General features: G+C 35.5%; 1 protein-coding gene and 1 non-coding gene across 3 annotated transcripts in view; one reads left to right on the forward strand and one right to left on the reverse strand.

Moving 5' to 3' along the window:
* The window catches only part of Lrrc69 (leucine rich repeat containing 69), an 84,683-nt gene that overhangs the window by 65,321 nt on the left and 4,502 nt on the right, over positions 1-14,860 (reverse strand). For both annotated transcript variants that reach the window (XM_010611985.2, XM_010611984.2), the window contains exon 2: positions 4,118-4,244. In XM_010611985.2, coding sequence (XP_010610287.1) covers positions 4,118-4,244 — 127 coding nt within the window. The remainder of the gene's footprint in view (positions 1-4,117; positions 4,245-14,860) is intronic.
* On the forward strand, positions 9,996-10,102 carry LOC117285045. The gene has a single exon (XR_004516059.1). It is a non-coding gene; the product is annotated as a U6 spliceosomal RNA (small nuclear RNA).

The raw sequence follows: 14,860 nt of genomic DNA on the forward strand, positions 1-14,860 counted from the left end.
AAAAAAAAAAAAAAAAAACAGCCAGAAATGTAGACTAATTGTGTACTCTGCCATTTTAAAATTTTGGCACCTTGTTCAAAACCTTTAAAAGTTTCAAAACAGAGCCAAGCCTATTTATAAACTAGATTCAGCCATTGGACCACCCATTTGTGTGATCACACCAGGTTGTGTGATTTTTCTCAGGTCAATGAAGCTCTTTTGGACTCTATCATAATCCTAAAGAAATAGAGCACATGGCTGACTCAGCTTGAGGATGGATGTCTTACCTGGGTCAACTGCTGTATTCAGAGGGACAAGAGCCATCTGAAACAGCAAAGATCTATAGACAACAAATTTCTCCCTGACAACAAATTACTTCTATCCCTCGATACTCAGGAACTGTTATATAATTCATATTAATCATAAGGGATTTTCAAAGTTCTACCCTTGGGGATGAGGCTAAACATCAGTGGAAGATCACTTGCTTAACTATGTGAGGCTCTGTGTTTAAACTCCAGCATAATCAATAAATAATAAATAAAGTACCTAGAAAGATACAGTACTAGAGCTGATTTGCACTATTTTCCAAATATAATTCCTAATACAGTGCTGTATACAAAGATGCCTTTAAAAACTACTTGAAGATGGCAATGATTTTATATGGTGGCCAAAATTTCATAAAAATTTATAAATTCTAAACATTTCTCTAGATTTATCACTGGAGACTCTTATGGTTTGCATCTGGAGTGTCCCCAAAGGCTCAAGTATAAACCAATAGTGGCAAACCTATGGCAAGTGTGCCATAGTGGGTACCCAGAGCTGTCTCTGTGAGCACCGGAGCCAAGTCACACAGCTGCAGAGCACCGGATAACTAAAACCTCAGTATTCAGGTTGAATTGCAGTACTGGCACTTTGCAATAAATAAGAGGATTTTGGATTGCAGTTCGGGCCCTTGTCTCTAAAAGGTATCACTGTGTTAAAGGTGTGGTCCCACCTGATGACACCATTAGGATGTGGTAGAACCTTCAGGAAGTAGGGCCTAGTAGAAGAAATAAAGGCATCAGGGATGTCCCCTTGGAGGGAACACTGAGACCCAAGTCCTTTCTTCTTCCTCTTTGCTTCCTGGCCACAATGAAGTGAGCAGATTTTGCTCTACCATGCACTTATCACCATGGTGATCTGGCTCACCATAGGTCCAAAAGCTACAGGGCCAATCAACACCCAATAATGAATAGCTTTCTTATACACAAATAACAGACTCATTGAGAGAGAAATTAAGGAAACAATTCCTTTCACAATAGCATCCCCCAAAAATGAAGTATCTAGGAATCAACCTAACAAAAGAAGCAAAAGACCTCTACACTAAAAACTACAGCACTTTGAAAAAAGAGATCAAAGAGAATATAAGAAAATGGAAAGATATTCCCTGCTCCTGGGTAGGAAGAATCAACAGAGTGAAAATGGCCATACTATCAAAACTGCAATACAGATTCAATGCAATGCCAATTGAAATTCCAAAACTAAAATATTTCACAGAACTAGAAAAAAGAATCCAAAAATTCATTTGGAACCATAAGAGATCTAGAATAGCAAAAACCATCCTAGGCAACAGACATATGGCAGCGGGTATAACAATTCCCAATTTGAAACTATACTACAAAGCCACTGTGATAAAAACAGCATGGTACTGGCAAAGAAACAGACCTGAGGAACAGACTGGAAGACACAAAAACAACTCTAGATATACTCAGCTACCTCATCTTTGACAAAGGAGCTGACCATCCTCAGTGGAGGAAAGATAGCCTCTTTAATAAATGGTGTTGGAAAAAATGGATCTCAATCTGCCAAAGATTAAAACTAGACCCTTAAAAGGTTACTGACATTTAGAAATGGGAAGAAAGGAGTTAAAGGCATAGGGAAGGTGGGATGGGTAGGGGAAGGGTAATAAGGGAAAAGAAAAAATGTGAGATAATGAAAAGATGGAAATAAAGTGTTTGTAGATGGGGAGGGGAGGAAGGGGTGAAGGGAGGGCAGGGGTAAGGGGAAAAATGAGAATCAAGACTTGTCATGTAGAGGTACAAGATCCCAACAATGAATGTAACTGTACTGTATCCCTAAAATGTACCAATAAACTCAATTAAAGCTGAAAAAAAAAAGCTAGACCCTTATCTTTCACCATGCACTAAATTAAAATCCAAGGGGATTAAAGATCTAAATATTAAAAAGAAACTCTAAACTTGCTGTAAGATAAGTTAGGCAGAACTCTGGAAGACATTGGTATAGGAAAAGACTTTATGAACAAATCCTCAGTAGCACAGGAACTAGCACAAAGAATCAACAATGGGATCTCATCTTATTAAAAAGCTTCTGCCCTGCAAAAGAAACCGTCAACAGAACCAAGAGACAACCTACAATGTGGGAAAAAAATTTTACCAGCTGCTCCTCAGACAAAGTGCTATTATCTAGAATATATAAAGAATTCAAAACAATTAGCCCCCCCAAATATAAAGACCAGATTCAAAAATGGGCATCTGAGATGAACAGACATTTCTCAGACAAAGAAGTAAAAGCAGCAAATAAATATATGAAAAAATGTTTCACATCACTGGTCATTTGAGAGATACAGATAAAAACAACACTGAGATTCCATCTCACCCCACAAACGATGGCTGCTATCAAGAAATCACACAATAACAAATATTGGCAGGGTTGTGGGAGGAAGGAATCCTTCTCCATTGTTGGTGGGAGTGCAGACTGGTGCAACCACTGTGGAAATCAATATGGAGATACCTCAAAGAGAGGGGACTAGAAGCTCCATTTGATCCAGCCATCCCTCTGCTGGGTATCTTTCCAAAAGAATTCAAAGAATCATATCACAGTGGTATATGTGCACCTATGTTTATGGTGGCACAGTTTGTAATAGCTAAAACTTGGAAACAGCCCATTTGCCCATCAGTTGGAAAATGGATAAAGAAGATGTGGTTTTTCTATAAAATGTAATACTCCTCAGCCATAAAGAATGAGAAATTAGATTCATTCATAGGAAAATGGATACATATTGAGGATATACTCCTAAGTGAAATAAATAAGTCACACATGTGTAAATACCAAATAGTTTCTCTGGTGTGAATAAACTATAATAGTACATAAGATCCTAATGATATAATGGACAATGTGAAATAGGAAGAATAGGACTAAAGGTGTAAGGAAAGTGCGAAGGGTAGGGGAAAGGAAATAAAGGAAAAGAAAAATATATGAGAAAATTAAAAAATGGAAATAAAGTGTTTGTAAATGGGGAGGGGAGGAGGGGGTGAAGGGAGGGCAGGGACAAGGGGAAAAAATGAGAGCCAAGACCTGTCATGTAAAGGTACAAGATCCCAATAATGAATGTAACTGTACTGTATACCTAAAATGTACCAATAAACTCAATTAAAAAAAAGCAACAGGGTCAGGCAATCTGAATGCTCTGAAACCATAAGGAAAAATAAAGCTTTTCCCCTCTTAAATTGTGTCAGTGATGGAAAGCTGGTACAGAAATTTACATATAAGGTTTTAAAGTACCTTACATGAGTTAATAAGACTATTACAGTCACCTGGATTTCTTTGTTATGCATCTGTCCTTAAACTCATCCTAGCTACATCAAATAAGAAGAGTTTCATATTGAATGGGAAAATTAGCCTATGGCAAATACAAAGAAAACAATGTCATTTTTCTTTAATCTTGTCCTCAAATTGACTTAAATTTAGCATCTTAATCAGATACTGTTATAATACCTGGGATAAAATAAAAAGTGAATAGAACAAGAAGAGCTGTGGAGAGCTTTTCTTGAATTTCAGAAACTTTTTTCTCTGCCTTAGGAAAAGGGCCTCTTGAATCACAAGTCTGAATAGGCATTAATCCTGAAAAGGATGAAATTCATTAGCACTAATGCTTATTTATTCTTATAGGTCTACATGTAAACAAATATTTGATACAAAAACTGAAAAACAGTTATATCTCCAAAATATCTTCATTTTAAGAGTAATATGTAAATATCTCCAATAAAAAAGATTAAAGCCTGTGAAAATTTTTCAGTCCCATATTATTAAATACGAGGGAGTAAATGATAATAATGTTATTCTTCTCTGACTGACTTACCACATGCTCCAGTTGCAAATCTACAAATCCTATTTCCAAATAAATGAAGTGCCTTCAGGGAAGTAAGGTATTTCATCTCTTCTGGAACTTCTTCTAAAAGATTGTTTCCCATATTTAGTACTGTCAACTGCAAAAATATAGAGATTTAATGCAGAAAAGAAATAATTTAGCCCCATGGCTCAGAGATACATAAGCTAAGAAAATTTTAAGATAATCTTCAATTATTTTACTTATGACTAAATTTGTATTTATAAATAAAGTTCATTTTGGCTTCACGCTCACACTATTTCATCAATTAAATCAATTAAGGCACTCAACTTCATTAAAATCATATAACAAACCATTCCCAAGACATTTTAAAACACAGCTGACAACCCATTCACACTCACCAAGTAACCCAGCAATAATCTAACATGTGACCCAGAGAAGCAACCACTAAAACAGTAATGGACTGTTTTCCTGAATTTAGAAACACAAAGGCCTGAGGTCCTCTTGCATACTATTCCTAAGTGAGCTACCTCACTTAAGCCAGGAAGTCTGCTCTATTACATGGATATAGCAGAGGGACCTTCAGTTTTAATATTATTCTATGTGATCACAAAATTTACAAAGACTACAACTGAAATGGTATAAACAGAGAAGATCTGCTCTGTATGTGCCTGCCCTACCACTGACAAACTGTCAGACATAAGAAGAACATCACATAGCAGGAGTTTAAAAACTTTCTTGGTCTAATTCAATAAATCAATGATAGAAGCTGGGGAATGGGGAATTGGGAAAAAAATAAGAATCAAGATATGTGATGCAAAGGTACAAGATCCCAATGATGAGTGAATGTAACTATATTGTATACCTAAAATGTACTGATAAAGGAAAGAAAACGCAATGATAAATGTTGTTTTCTAAAACATGGCAATTTTCTTTTATGTGAAATCTATTTGTGCTCTCCAAGTATTTTTTTACCTGCAAATATCATTTATTCCTCATACTTCACACATAAGTTTAATATTAAGAGGAAAAACAGAACAGTGGGAATTTCAACAAATGTATTTATATAAAAGAGATTAAGGAAAAAATTAGGCAATTTATAATTATGTTTATATCCCACTCATTATTTGGATTATTTAAATAACTAAATTTAAATTAATATAAAGGAGGACGCAGAGTTTTACAATGAAATTTTACATTCTAGGAATTCATGGTAAAGGTTTTAACTCCATATGTTTTTCCCTGAAAATTATGATTATCTTGCTTTTTATAAAAAGTACAATACATCTAACAGCTAAGAGGTCTTATTTTATTGTGGAGATGAAGTTAAAATACATTTATAATGGCAATTGAATGAAAAGACTTAATCCAGATTCTGTGATAATATTAGTCTGGTATTGCTGCTGTAACAAATCATCACAAACCACATCTTTGCCTAGGGTTTCTTCCTCTCCTGTCCTGCTTTCTTCACTCCCTTATAGATTTCTCCTGGAAGAACAGCCTAAACAGATTACAAAAGACTATGTCTAAGGTTTCCAAGATATACAGTCCCACAAAAGTCAAGGGAAAAGAAAAGGAAAACAATTCATTTTGTTATAAAAAGATGTAGGTCAAATCCCAGGAGAAGTTTAAATAAAATGAAAATGTAAAAATAGCCACTGGAATCAACAACTTGAAAGTTATGAGTGACCTTGAAGTAGGGGAAATATCAGGGAAGAAAATGTGATCAGAGTGGACTGCGGAGAAAATGCAGACAATGAATGACTAATACACAATTCTTATAAGAACTTTTCAAATTTAAAAGTAACTAGAAAATGAAGCAGCTAGTTTGTTTTTCTCTAAAATAAAAAGTAGTACAGTGTATGTATGCACAGATGGGAAAAAAAATCCTGTAGAAGATAAAAATCTATTGATATAAGAATGATACTAGAAGGGCTGGGGATTTAGCTCAGCGACACCACACCTACCTTGCAAGCACTAGGTCCCAAGTTCTGTCCCCAGTACTACAGTGGGGGTGCTGGTGGGGAGAAAGATACTGGAGGAATCAAAATGCTTTAGAAGAGAGGATGGAACCCAATACACAAGTGGCTTCTGGCCTTAGACAGGAGTAAGGATTCATTACTGAGGTATTAAGAATGAAAGTAGACAATATGAGGGTAGATAAGGTAAGTAAATGGATTTGACAAAGGAAAAATGGAGTTCCTGACTATCTTAATTACTTTGCTCATTGCTGAGACAAAGTGCCCAACACCCAGAATTAAAGGAGGAAAGGTTTATTAGCTTACAGAAAGGTTTATTTAGCTTTCAGTCCATAATTGGCTGGCTCCAAGGGAAGCTGGAATGGCTGACAGGCATCAAACTAAGTAATAAAGCAAGCGACAAACTCCAAGTACCTAGCAGCAAGCCTCTTTCTGACCCTTATACTGTATCCCTTAGGGCAGATGGCACTCATACCCTTAATTCTAGCATTGCACCATGAATTAATCACACACTTTAGATTAAGCCACCACTGAAAAAGCCCCACCTATGACCACATGAGGCTTTAGGGGGACATCTAAGTACAAGCCATACCATTGACTGATGGTATCTGTTTTCTCAATAAAACATTAAACAAGGCTTGAAGGTAGAGCTTAGTAATAGAATGTTTGCATAACATGCCAAGGCCTTTGGTTCAAATGAGAGCATCAAAATAAATAACCACAATATGAAAATATGAAACAGAACTGTTTGCTGGGAGAAGGTAGGAGAGATCTAAAGACAAGAAGAAAAGGTACTTCTAAAGAGTAACCTATGTAACTTTGCTAGACAGCAAAGGACATTTTATCTGGCTGATATGTTAACTACATAATTTTATGGCTAAAAAAAAGTACAAAACTTCTAAGCTCCACAACCAACAATGTGAAATGTAAAAGATGAATAGAATTCCTCTGAAAAATTCAAAATGTAAAGAACTTCAAAGTCAAAACAAAGATTAAAAGAATGGAACTGGGATTCTTTTTCATATGGCTGGAAAACAAAAGGAAGATTCTTTGATGGCCTTTGACTTATGAAGTCCTCCTAACAGGTGGCAGTAATCATGTTCTGTCATCATGGCTAAAACTGTATGTCAGGGTTCAGTATACATTAAATTATACAAGAAACTCCAGAGATTCTGTGGCTAGGACTGAGTTACTGCTCAGTTACTGCTGCATCTCCAAACCCGGATATTATGTTAATTCAATTATAACTGTCATATTCTTATGTACCTGGCTTTCTTCTGAGTGCTAAATGTACTACAATAAGCAAGTCATATAAGGTCTCTCCCTCTCTCCCCCCACTTCTCTGTCTCAAAATTGCATCTATATTGTAGCTCACATTTTTCAATTCATAGCTGGCTGGCTCTAAGCAGGGTGACATGGCAGAGAGGCATCACACAGAAGAAATAGTTCATGGCAGGCAAAAGGTAACAAAGCAGTAAAGTAGCAAAAGAGCAGCAGCAAGCAACCAGCCTGCCTTCTTTCTGTCCCTTTATATCCATCCAGGCTACACGCCTTCAAGCAAGCAGCACTCACATCCAGGGTGGGTCTTCCCATTGTCCACACCCAGAACTATGCCAAAACCATCACTATACGAATTTAGTAATCACACACCCTTAATCCCAGCATCACACACTTAAATCCCTCATCATAGACCCTAGATTCAGCTACCTCTGAAGCTCCACCTATGACTACATACAGCATTGGAAGGACATTTAGACACAAACCATTACAGAGACCAACAACAAATTATTTATTTTAGTGTTAAGTACAACATAAAGAAAGGAGGTTAGGGAAGGAGGACAAAACATCTGAGATGAGAAATTTGGGATTCTTTAATAAGCTTGTTCCAAATGGTGTTTTACTAACAAAGGATTTCAGAAATAGCAGACCTCCAGAAAAAGCATGTGCAGCGTTTTATTAGTAATACTTCATGGTTATGGATAATTCCTAATGAAGGATTTTAGTCATATGACAGCTAAGTTGATAAGGTTTCAAGCTTGCGTTACTTGAATAATTATATATAGAGTGAAATTCTATTGATGTTCTCAGAGAATTAACTGCTTTGTCCTTAGGAGACAAGGACAAATCTATGTTGTCATAGATCAGAAGATGCTATTAACTGATTTCTCATAAACCAGTGATACAGGGATTAAAGCATCTTACAATTAGAAGAATGTTTTGTAAGTCATCTAGTTCAGTGAATAAAATGCAAGTTAAGCATTATATACCTTCCACATGAACACACCCACTAACAGGGAGCTCCTAGGGAACTCCTTTGTTATGTTGCCTGCCCTACCTATCTGTCCATCTCTCTAAATTTTTATGTTTAGCCTCCCTGTACCTTCTATCCGATTCTTCCCACAGCAACTATAAAAAGTAGTTTTAGTCCCACTCCCCTTTCCCAGAAAACAATTTTTTAAATTTTTGAAAGATTGCTATCAAATTGTCCCCAAATTTGTTCCATTATTCCCTTAACCATTTCCCTCAGGACACAATTTCCAGATCCCTGACCATCCTTGCCACTCTAATCTTTGTGAGTGCTGCTCTCTGAAAACATGGTGCCTAGGGTGAGACAGGAAATGAAAGTTCATAGCACAAATGCTGGTGGGACCACTGAGACTCCCTTGGGCAGATGCATATACTTTTAATACAGTCTGACATGGCATGCACTTTCTATAACAGAGTACATTGTTGGTGCATAATTAATTTTGTCTGTGGCCAAAAAAAATCCCTAAGTTAGCTGTCAAGCAGATATCCCACATCCTGGACTTGTGCAATTGAATTCTTTTCTTAATCTAAATGTAGGAATTTACATTTATCCCTGTAAAAATTGCATCTTGTTGGTTTTGGCTTCTAAGACATCTCCAGTGGATCACTCTAAATTCCAAGTCTAAAATCTGGACAGTGTTCTGAACAAATCAGATCATTTTCCCATCCCATTTTGGACAGCGCACTAACTATTCCCATAACCCTGTGGTGGCTAAACTCTGAAATCATCTAGAACCTCTTTCTCTTCCTCCATATAGATTCAATAAGTTACCAATTTCTAGTGACAAATTTCTTTCCAGTTCTATCACATTATAGTCATCCTAGTACTAGTTCTTATTACTGTCTGCCTACAGCACAACATACCCAAATACTCCCACGAATGGGATGTATTATCACTTAAATTATGTATATCAAATACTACTAAATTCCATCTTAACAGCTGCCCAAATAATCAATCCATAAGGGATTTCTCTACCCAATTCACCCAAAAATCTCTGTGATCTCCCTGCAGCTGTTTCTGATCTTCATACACTTGCTATAGTCCATCTAGCTCAACTTTTCCTAAATTTGTTCAATTGCAATAACCCATTCATACTTCTACTCTATAATCAGTTTATAGCCTGTCTTGGAACACATGTGTGTTATTTCCTCTTGTATAAAACAGATATGAAATTTGAGGGGGAAAAGTACTGATTCATTTATTAATAACAGTACTAATGGCTAACACTAAAATAGAATTCAGTATGTGCCAGACAATGAACCAAGCAGTCTTGAACACTGCCTACAGTGGATTTCATGATAACTCTGAATCAAAAGAAAAGTGAATGTGAGTTCCAGTCTATGATATATGCTGAAATAATTCAGCTTCACTCTATGTTGTATAACTCTAACTTCTAGGCTAAAGTGTCTAGAATAATATGCTGCCTATTTTTTTATAAAGAATTTACTGTTGTTCAGAATGGTCATACATATGCACATGATACAACATACACAAGTATATATATATATATACACAAATATACTATGTACACATATGCAAGCACACAAACATACAATGGAACTGTTTTGTATACAAACATGAAATTCTCATTTTAAGTATTCTAGTGCTCAATTCAGCAACACATACACTAAAACTGGAATGATACAGAAAAGATTAGCAGTAGTCCTGGTCAAGGATGACATGAAAATTTGTGAAGCATTCCATATTTTTAATTAAATAAATAAATACTATATTTCCATGCATACACTGTAGTTAGTATTGTACATTAGGCAAAACACAAGCTTTAGAAGCTATCTTCTATTCAATGTGTTAACTATGTGATCTTGGGCAAGTCACTCAATTCCTAAGGCTCCATTACTTTTTAAAATGATGATACTACTATCTGCTTCTTAAGGCTATTTAAAGCAATATACTAAGGTGCCCGGAAAATAGTAGATATTGTTAACTACTAATTAATATTTTAGATCCAGGAAAAGACTGTGGGACAAAATATTATATACGATGCTAGAAATGCAGTAGATATTATATATATATATATATATATATGTGTGTGTGTGTGTGTGTGTGTGAGTATACATATATTCATATATATATACACATATATATACACACACATATATATATATACATACATACACAGACACACACACACACACACACACACACACACACATATATTTCCACTGGTTTTAGATGTTAAACCTATTTGTTCTCCTAATAATTTCTACCTCATTCTTTCAAATATTCCTGTAGTCACAGCCTCTCTTCTATAAGGCATGGGGGGTTAAGTTTAATAGAATTTAAATAAACCAGGATTAAAGCATAAACATACATTCATTACACCATTCAATGTGGCACAATATCTGTAAGCGTGCAGTGAGATCAGCCGAGTCTCCCTGCAGGGTCAATCATGGGCACAGGAACTGTGAAGTAGCCTTGCTGGCAGTCCAGGGACAATGGTTTCACCCTCAGGACTCTAACCACAGCTGTGGGGCATAATTACTAACAAACTTGTTATTCTCTCCTCTTGTATGACTGCATTTAGAAAATAACCTTGTATTATAAATTCCAAAAGTAGAAATAACTGATTGAAACTAAGAAATACTTAAGAGGCACAGTTAGACTGGTCTAGTTTAAAGAAATATTCCTGCACCCTTTAACACCTAGAGAGCAATGGATTCCATTTGCTGACTTAAGCTTAAAGCACAGTTTGAAAGCTGGTTGTGACTATATCTGTTAGATACAGTATATTATAAAGAAATAATATTGGTTGCAACAGAACCTTTAAAAATACACTCTTGATGTGAAAACAACTCTCCAGAGCTGGGTACTCATCAGACTGCCACTACAGACTACATATGAGTCACCAATTCACAGTGCCCTTCTAACACCCACCTAGAGGCAAATTTCCAGCTTTCTAATAACGTGGGTGGCTCACAAAATGAAATCTCATTCTAATAGTTAACATCTTTCTTCACCCATGATTCTCAAACTCCTTCTCAAAGAGTATGGACAGGGGCCTGGGGCTGGGGTAAGACCATGTCAAACTTGCCCTCTTAACAAATTTCAAATATACAATATTAATGATAATCATATTATTGGAAATTAAATCTCTAGAACTTATATTGCATAACTGAACTTTGTACCTTTTGACTTACATCCTCAAAATCCCTTTTCCAAAAAAACCCAAGCAACCACCGTAATAGACTTTATTTTTATGAGTTTGGTATTTTTAGATCACACATAAAGTGTTATTACATAGTATATAGCTTTCTGTGTTTGGCTTATATCATTTCATATAATGTCCCCAAGGTTCATATATGTTGTCAAAAATGGCAAGATTTTCTTCATTCCTAAGGCTGAATAATATGGTACACACACATACACACACACACACACACACATACACACACCCTTTTCCTATCCATTCACCCATTACTGGCCATTTAGGTTGTTTCCATATTTTGACTACTGTGAATAAAGCTACAATGAACATGGGGGTGCAGATAGCTCATCAAATACCAACTCTGTTTCCTTTGGATATATGCTTAGAAGTGGCATTGCAGGATCATAAATATTTTTTAAAATCTTTTGATAAACCTCCATACTGTTTTTCAAAATGGCTGCACCAATTTACAACACCATCCACAAGGCACAGATTCCTTTTCTTTGCATCCTCACCAGTACTTGTTATCTTTCATCTTTCTGGAGAGAGTCATCCTAACAGATATAAAATGATACCTTATTTTGGTTTTGATTTGCATTTCCCTGATGATTAATGACGTTGAGTATATTTTCATACTTGTTATATATTTATATGTTTGCCTTTGAGAAATGTCTATTCAAGTCCCTGCTCCAAATTTAATTTTTTTGCTATTGAATTGCATGAGTTCTTATATATTTTGGATAGTAATTTTTATTGTGCATATGATTTGCAAATATTCTCTACTCTTCCACAGAATTTCTTTTCCTTCATTTCTTTTGCTTTGCAGAAGCTTTTTGGTTTGATGCAGTCCCATTTATCCATTTTGCTCATGCTCTTTGAATGGTGATGTCACATATAACAAAAAAATTATTGCTCATATCAGAGTATATCCTTTCCCCCATTGCATGTTCTTTGCCTCCTCATCAAAGATTGTTGACTACAGATGTATGGATTTATTTCAAGGTTCTTTGTTCATTGTTCTACAAGTGTTTTTTAGGTCAAACCATACTGATTTGATTATTGTGGCTTTGCAATGTATTTTAAGATCAGGAAATATGATGTTACAGCTTTGGCTACTCAGGATTTTTTGTGGTACCATATGTACTTTAGGATTTTTTTTTTCCATTTTCCTTTTCAAAAGTTTCATTAGGATTTTGGCATAGATTGCATTGAATCTACTGTTGTATGAACATTTTAATATTGATTCTTCTAATCACAAGGATGTGATACACTTGTTTATATGTCTTCTTTAATTTCCTTCATCAATGTTTTATAACTTTTAGTAAATATATCTTTCTCTTCTGTAAGTTCATTTCTAAATTTTTTATTCTTTTTGTTGTTATTGTGAGATTGTCCTCTTAAATTTCTCCTAGGATAGTGCATATGAATCGTTCCACATCACTTAGCTGGCAAATGAGAGAGCACTGCACTGAATACTACACTGCTAACTGGAGGAAGAAGTTAAAGGTCCCATAGAGACTAAGTAGTCTTAATGCAAGTCTGGACAACATAGCAGCAGATGCACAGAAAGAAAAAGTATAGGTTGAAGAGAAACTGCTAGATGTCCCTATGCCAGGCAGTTTATGATAAATCCAGAGAAAAAGGCACTGTCTACAGGATGAAGGAAGATTATGCAGCAGATAGGACCAAAAAAGGAAAGACTAAATGCTGATAGACAGATAAATACTACTGAATCATTTCTATTTTTTCAGGGTTGCAGGGGGACTCAGAATGTCCAAGGAGGGCAAGTTTGCCTATGGCAATCCTTCCACTTTTTCTCTCCATAGTTCTTATGCTTCATATGTTAGCTCAGTCATACTTCCTCAGGATTATTTCCTCTGACCTCTCTGATGAGAGACTTCATAGTACTTTTTCACAACTGCAATTTTACATTTACCTATATGTTGATTACCTTTCACCACTAAATGTGAAAATGGGGACACATACATATTTTTGTTCCTTTTTGTATTGCTACCACCTTAGCAGAGTGCCTATTGCGGGCACACAGTTGCTGCATCATATGAATGAATGAATGAAGTTATTTGGGCTAGAGATGATTAAGGATAGCAAAAGTGTGAAAAGGATAGATTAGAGGACAGTTACAAACTTACAAATATTCCAATTTTACTTAAAGTTGGACTTGTTTACTGTCAATTGTTTATAGGCAAATTGAAAGCTATGGCAGACCATGTCTTTTTCCCAGACAGCCACACATGTGAATGACTTGAGGGGAAAATTGCCACACTGCCAACTGAACTTTGCAATGCATGTCAACAATGCACACAATTAGAGATGATGGCTTTTTCTTTGAGGATTTTAAAACCATGGCTTATTTGCCTTTAAGGAAATTTTGTTCCTAGATGAATCCATAATTAACGATAGTACTGTGTTCAGTTAAGGTGCACTTTGAAAATTGCCTCCATTCCATTCTATTCAAGTTGAAATTACACAGCTTACTAAGTGCCAAGAATCAGGAACAAGACAAATTTTTTGGCCTCAAAATTTATAAAATACTTACTTTTTAAAAAATTGTTGACATCTCAGCATTTTTACAACCACAGGCCAAATGCATTTGTCACAAATGATAGAAATTTAATTTATTTTTTCTTGTCATTATAAGAAATTATAATTTTCAAAAACTCACTAGTCAAATTAGGAAAAAAGTTGTGTGGGGGGGTCTGCATTTTCTAATCATACATCATGATAGCAATACCAATTATAATAGCAACGAAAATGTAATCAAAAGTTTCTATGTGCTAATTATGGAGCTTCACATTTATTAATATTTAATTGAATTAACAAATATAAAGGTAAGGGTCACACTTTTTCACATCTGCATCTTCAGGACACAAGAAAATGAATGGTAAATATTTGTTAAAAAGTAAGAATACAAACAAATGAAAAACGGGGACAATTCTATTTAGTGTTCAAATTGGCCATCTTCAGGCAACCTAGTGTTTGTTTAAGGGAAATATACACACACTGGTAAATGTCATATTGAATATATATATATATTTTTTTTTTTTTTCTTTTTTGGTACAGGGATAGAACTCGGGCCCTTGTGTTTGTGAGGCTGGCAGCAAAACCACTGCGCCAAATCCCTGGCCCTGTCATACTGAATATATAGAAGAATAGAACTGAAAACAACCTCAGAAAAGATCTCAGGGCCAGGGATTTAACTGAGTGGTTCCTCTGCCTGCCTTGTAAGCACAAGGTCCCAAGTTTGATCCCCAATACCAAAAAAAAAAAAAAAAAAAAAAAAA

The sequence above is a fragment of the Fukomys damarensis genome, unplaced genomic scaffold (genome assembly GCF_012274545.1).
Source record: "Fukomys damarensis isolate Sample0158 unplaced genomic scaffold, DMR_v1.0_HiC HiC_scaffold_5, whole genome shotgun sequence".
NCBI lineage: Eukaryota > Metazoa > Chordata > Mammalia > Rodentia > Bathyergidae > Fukomys > Fukomys damarensis.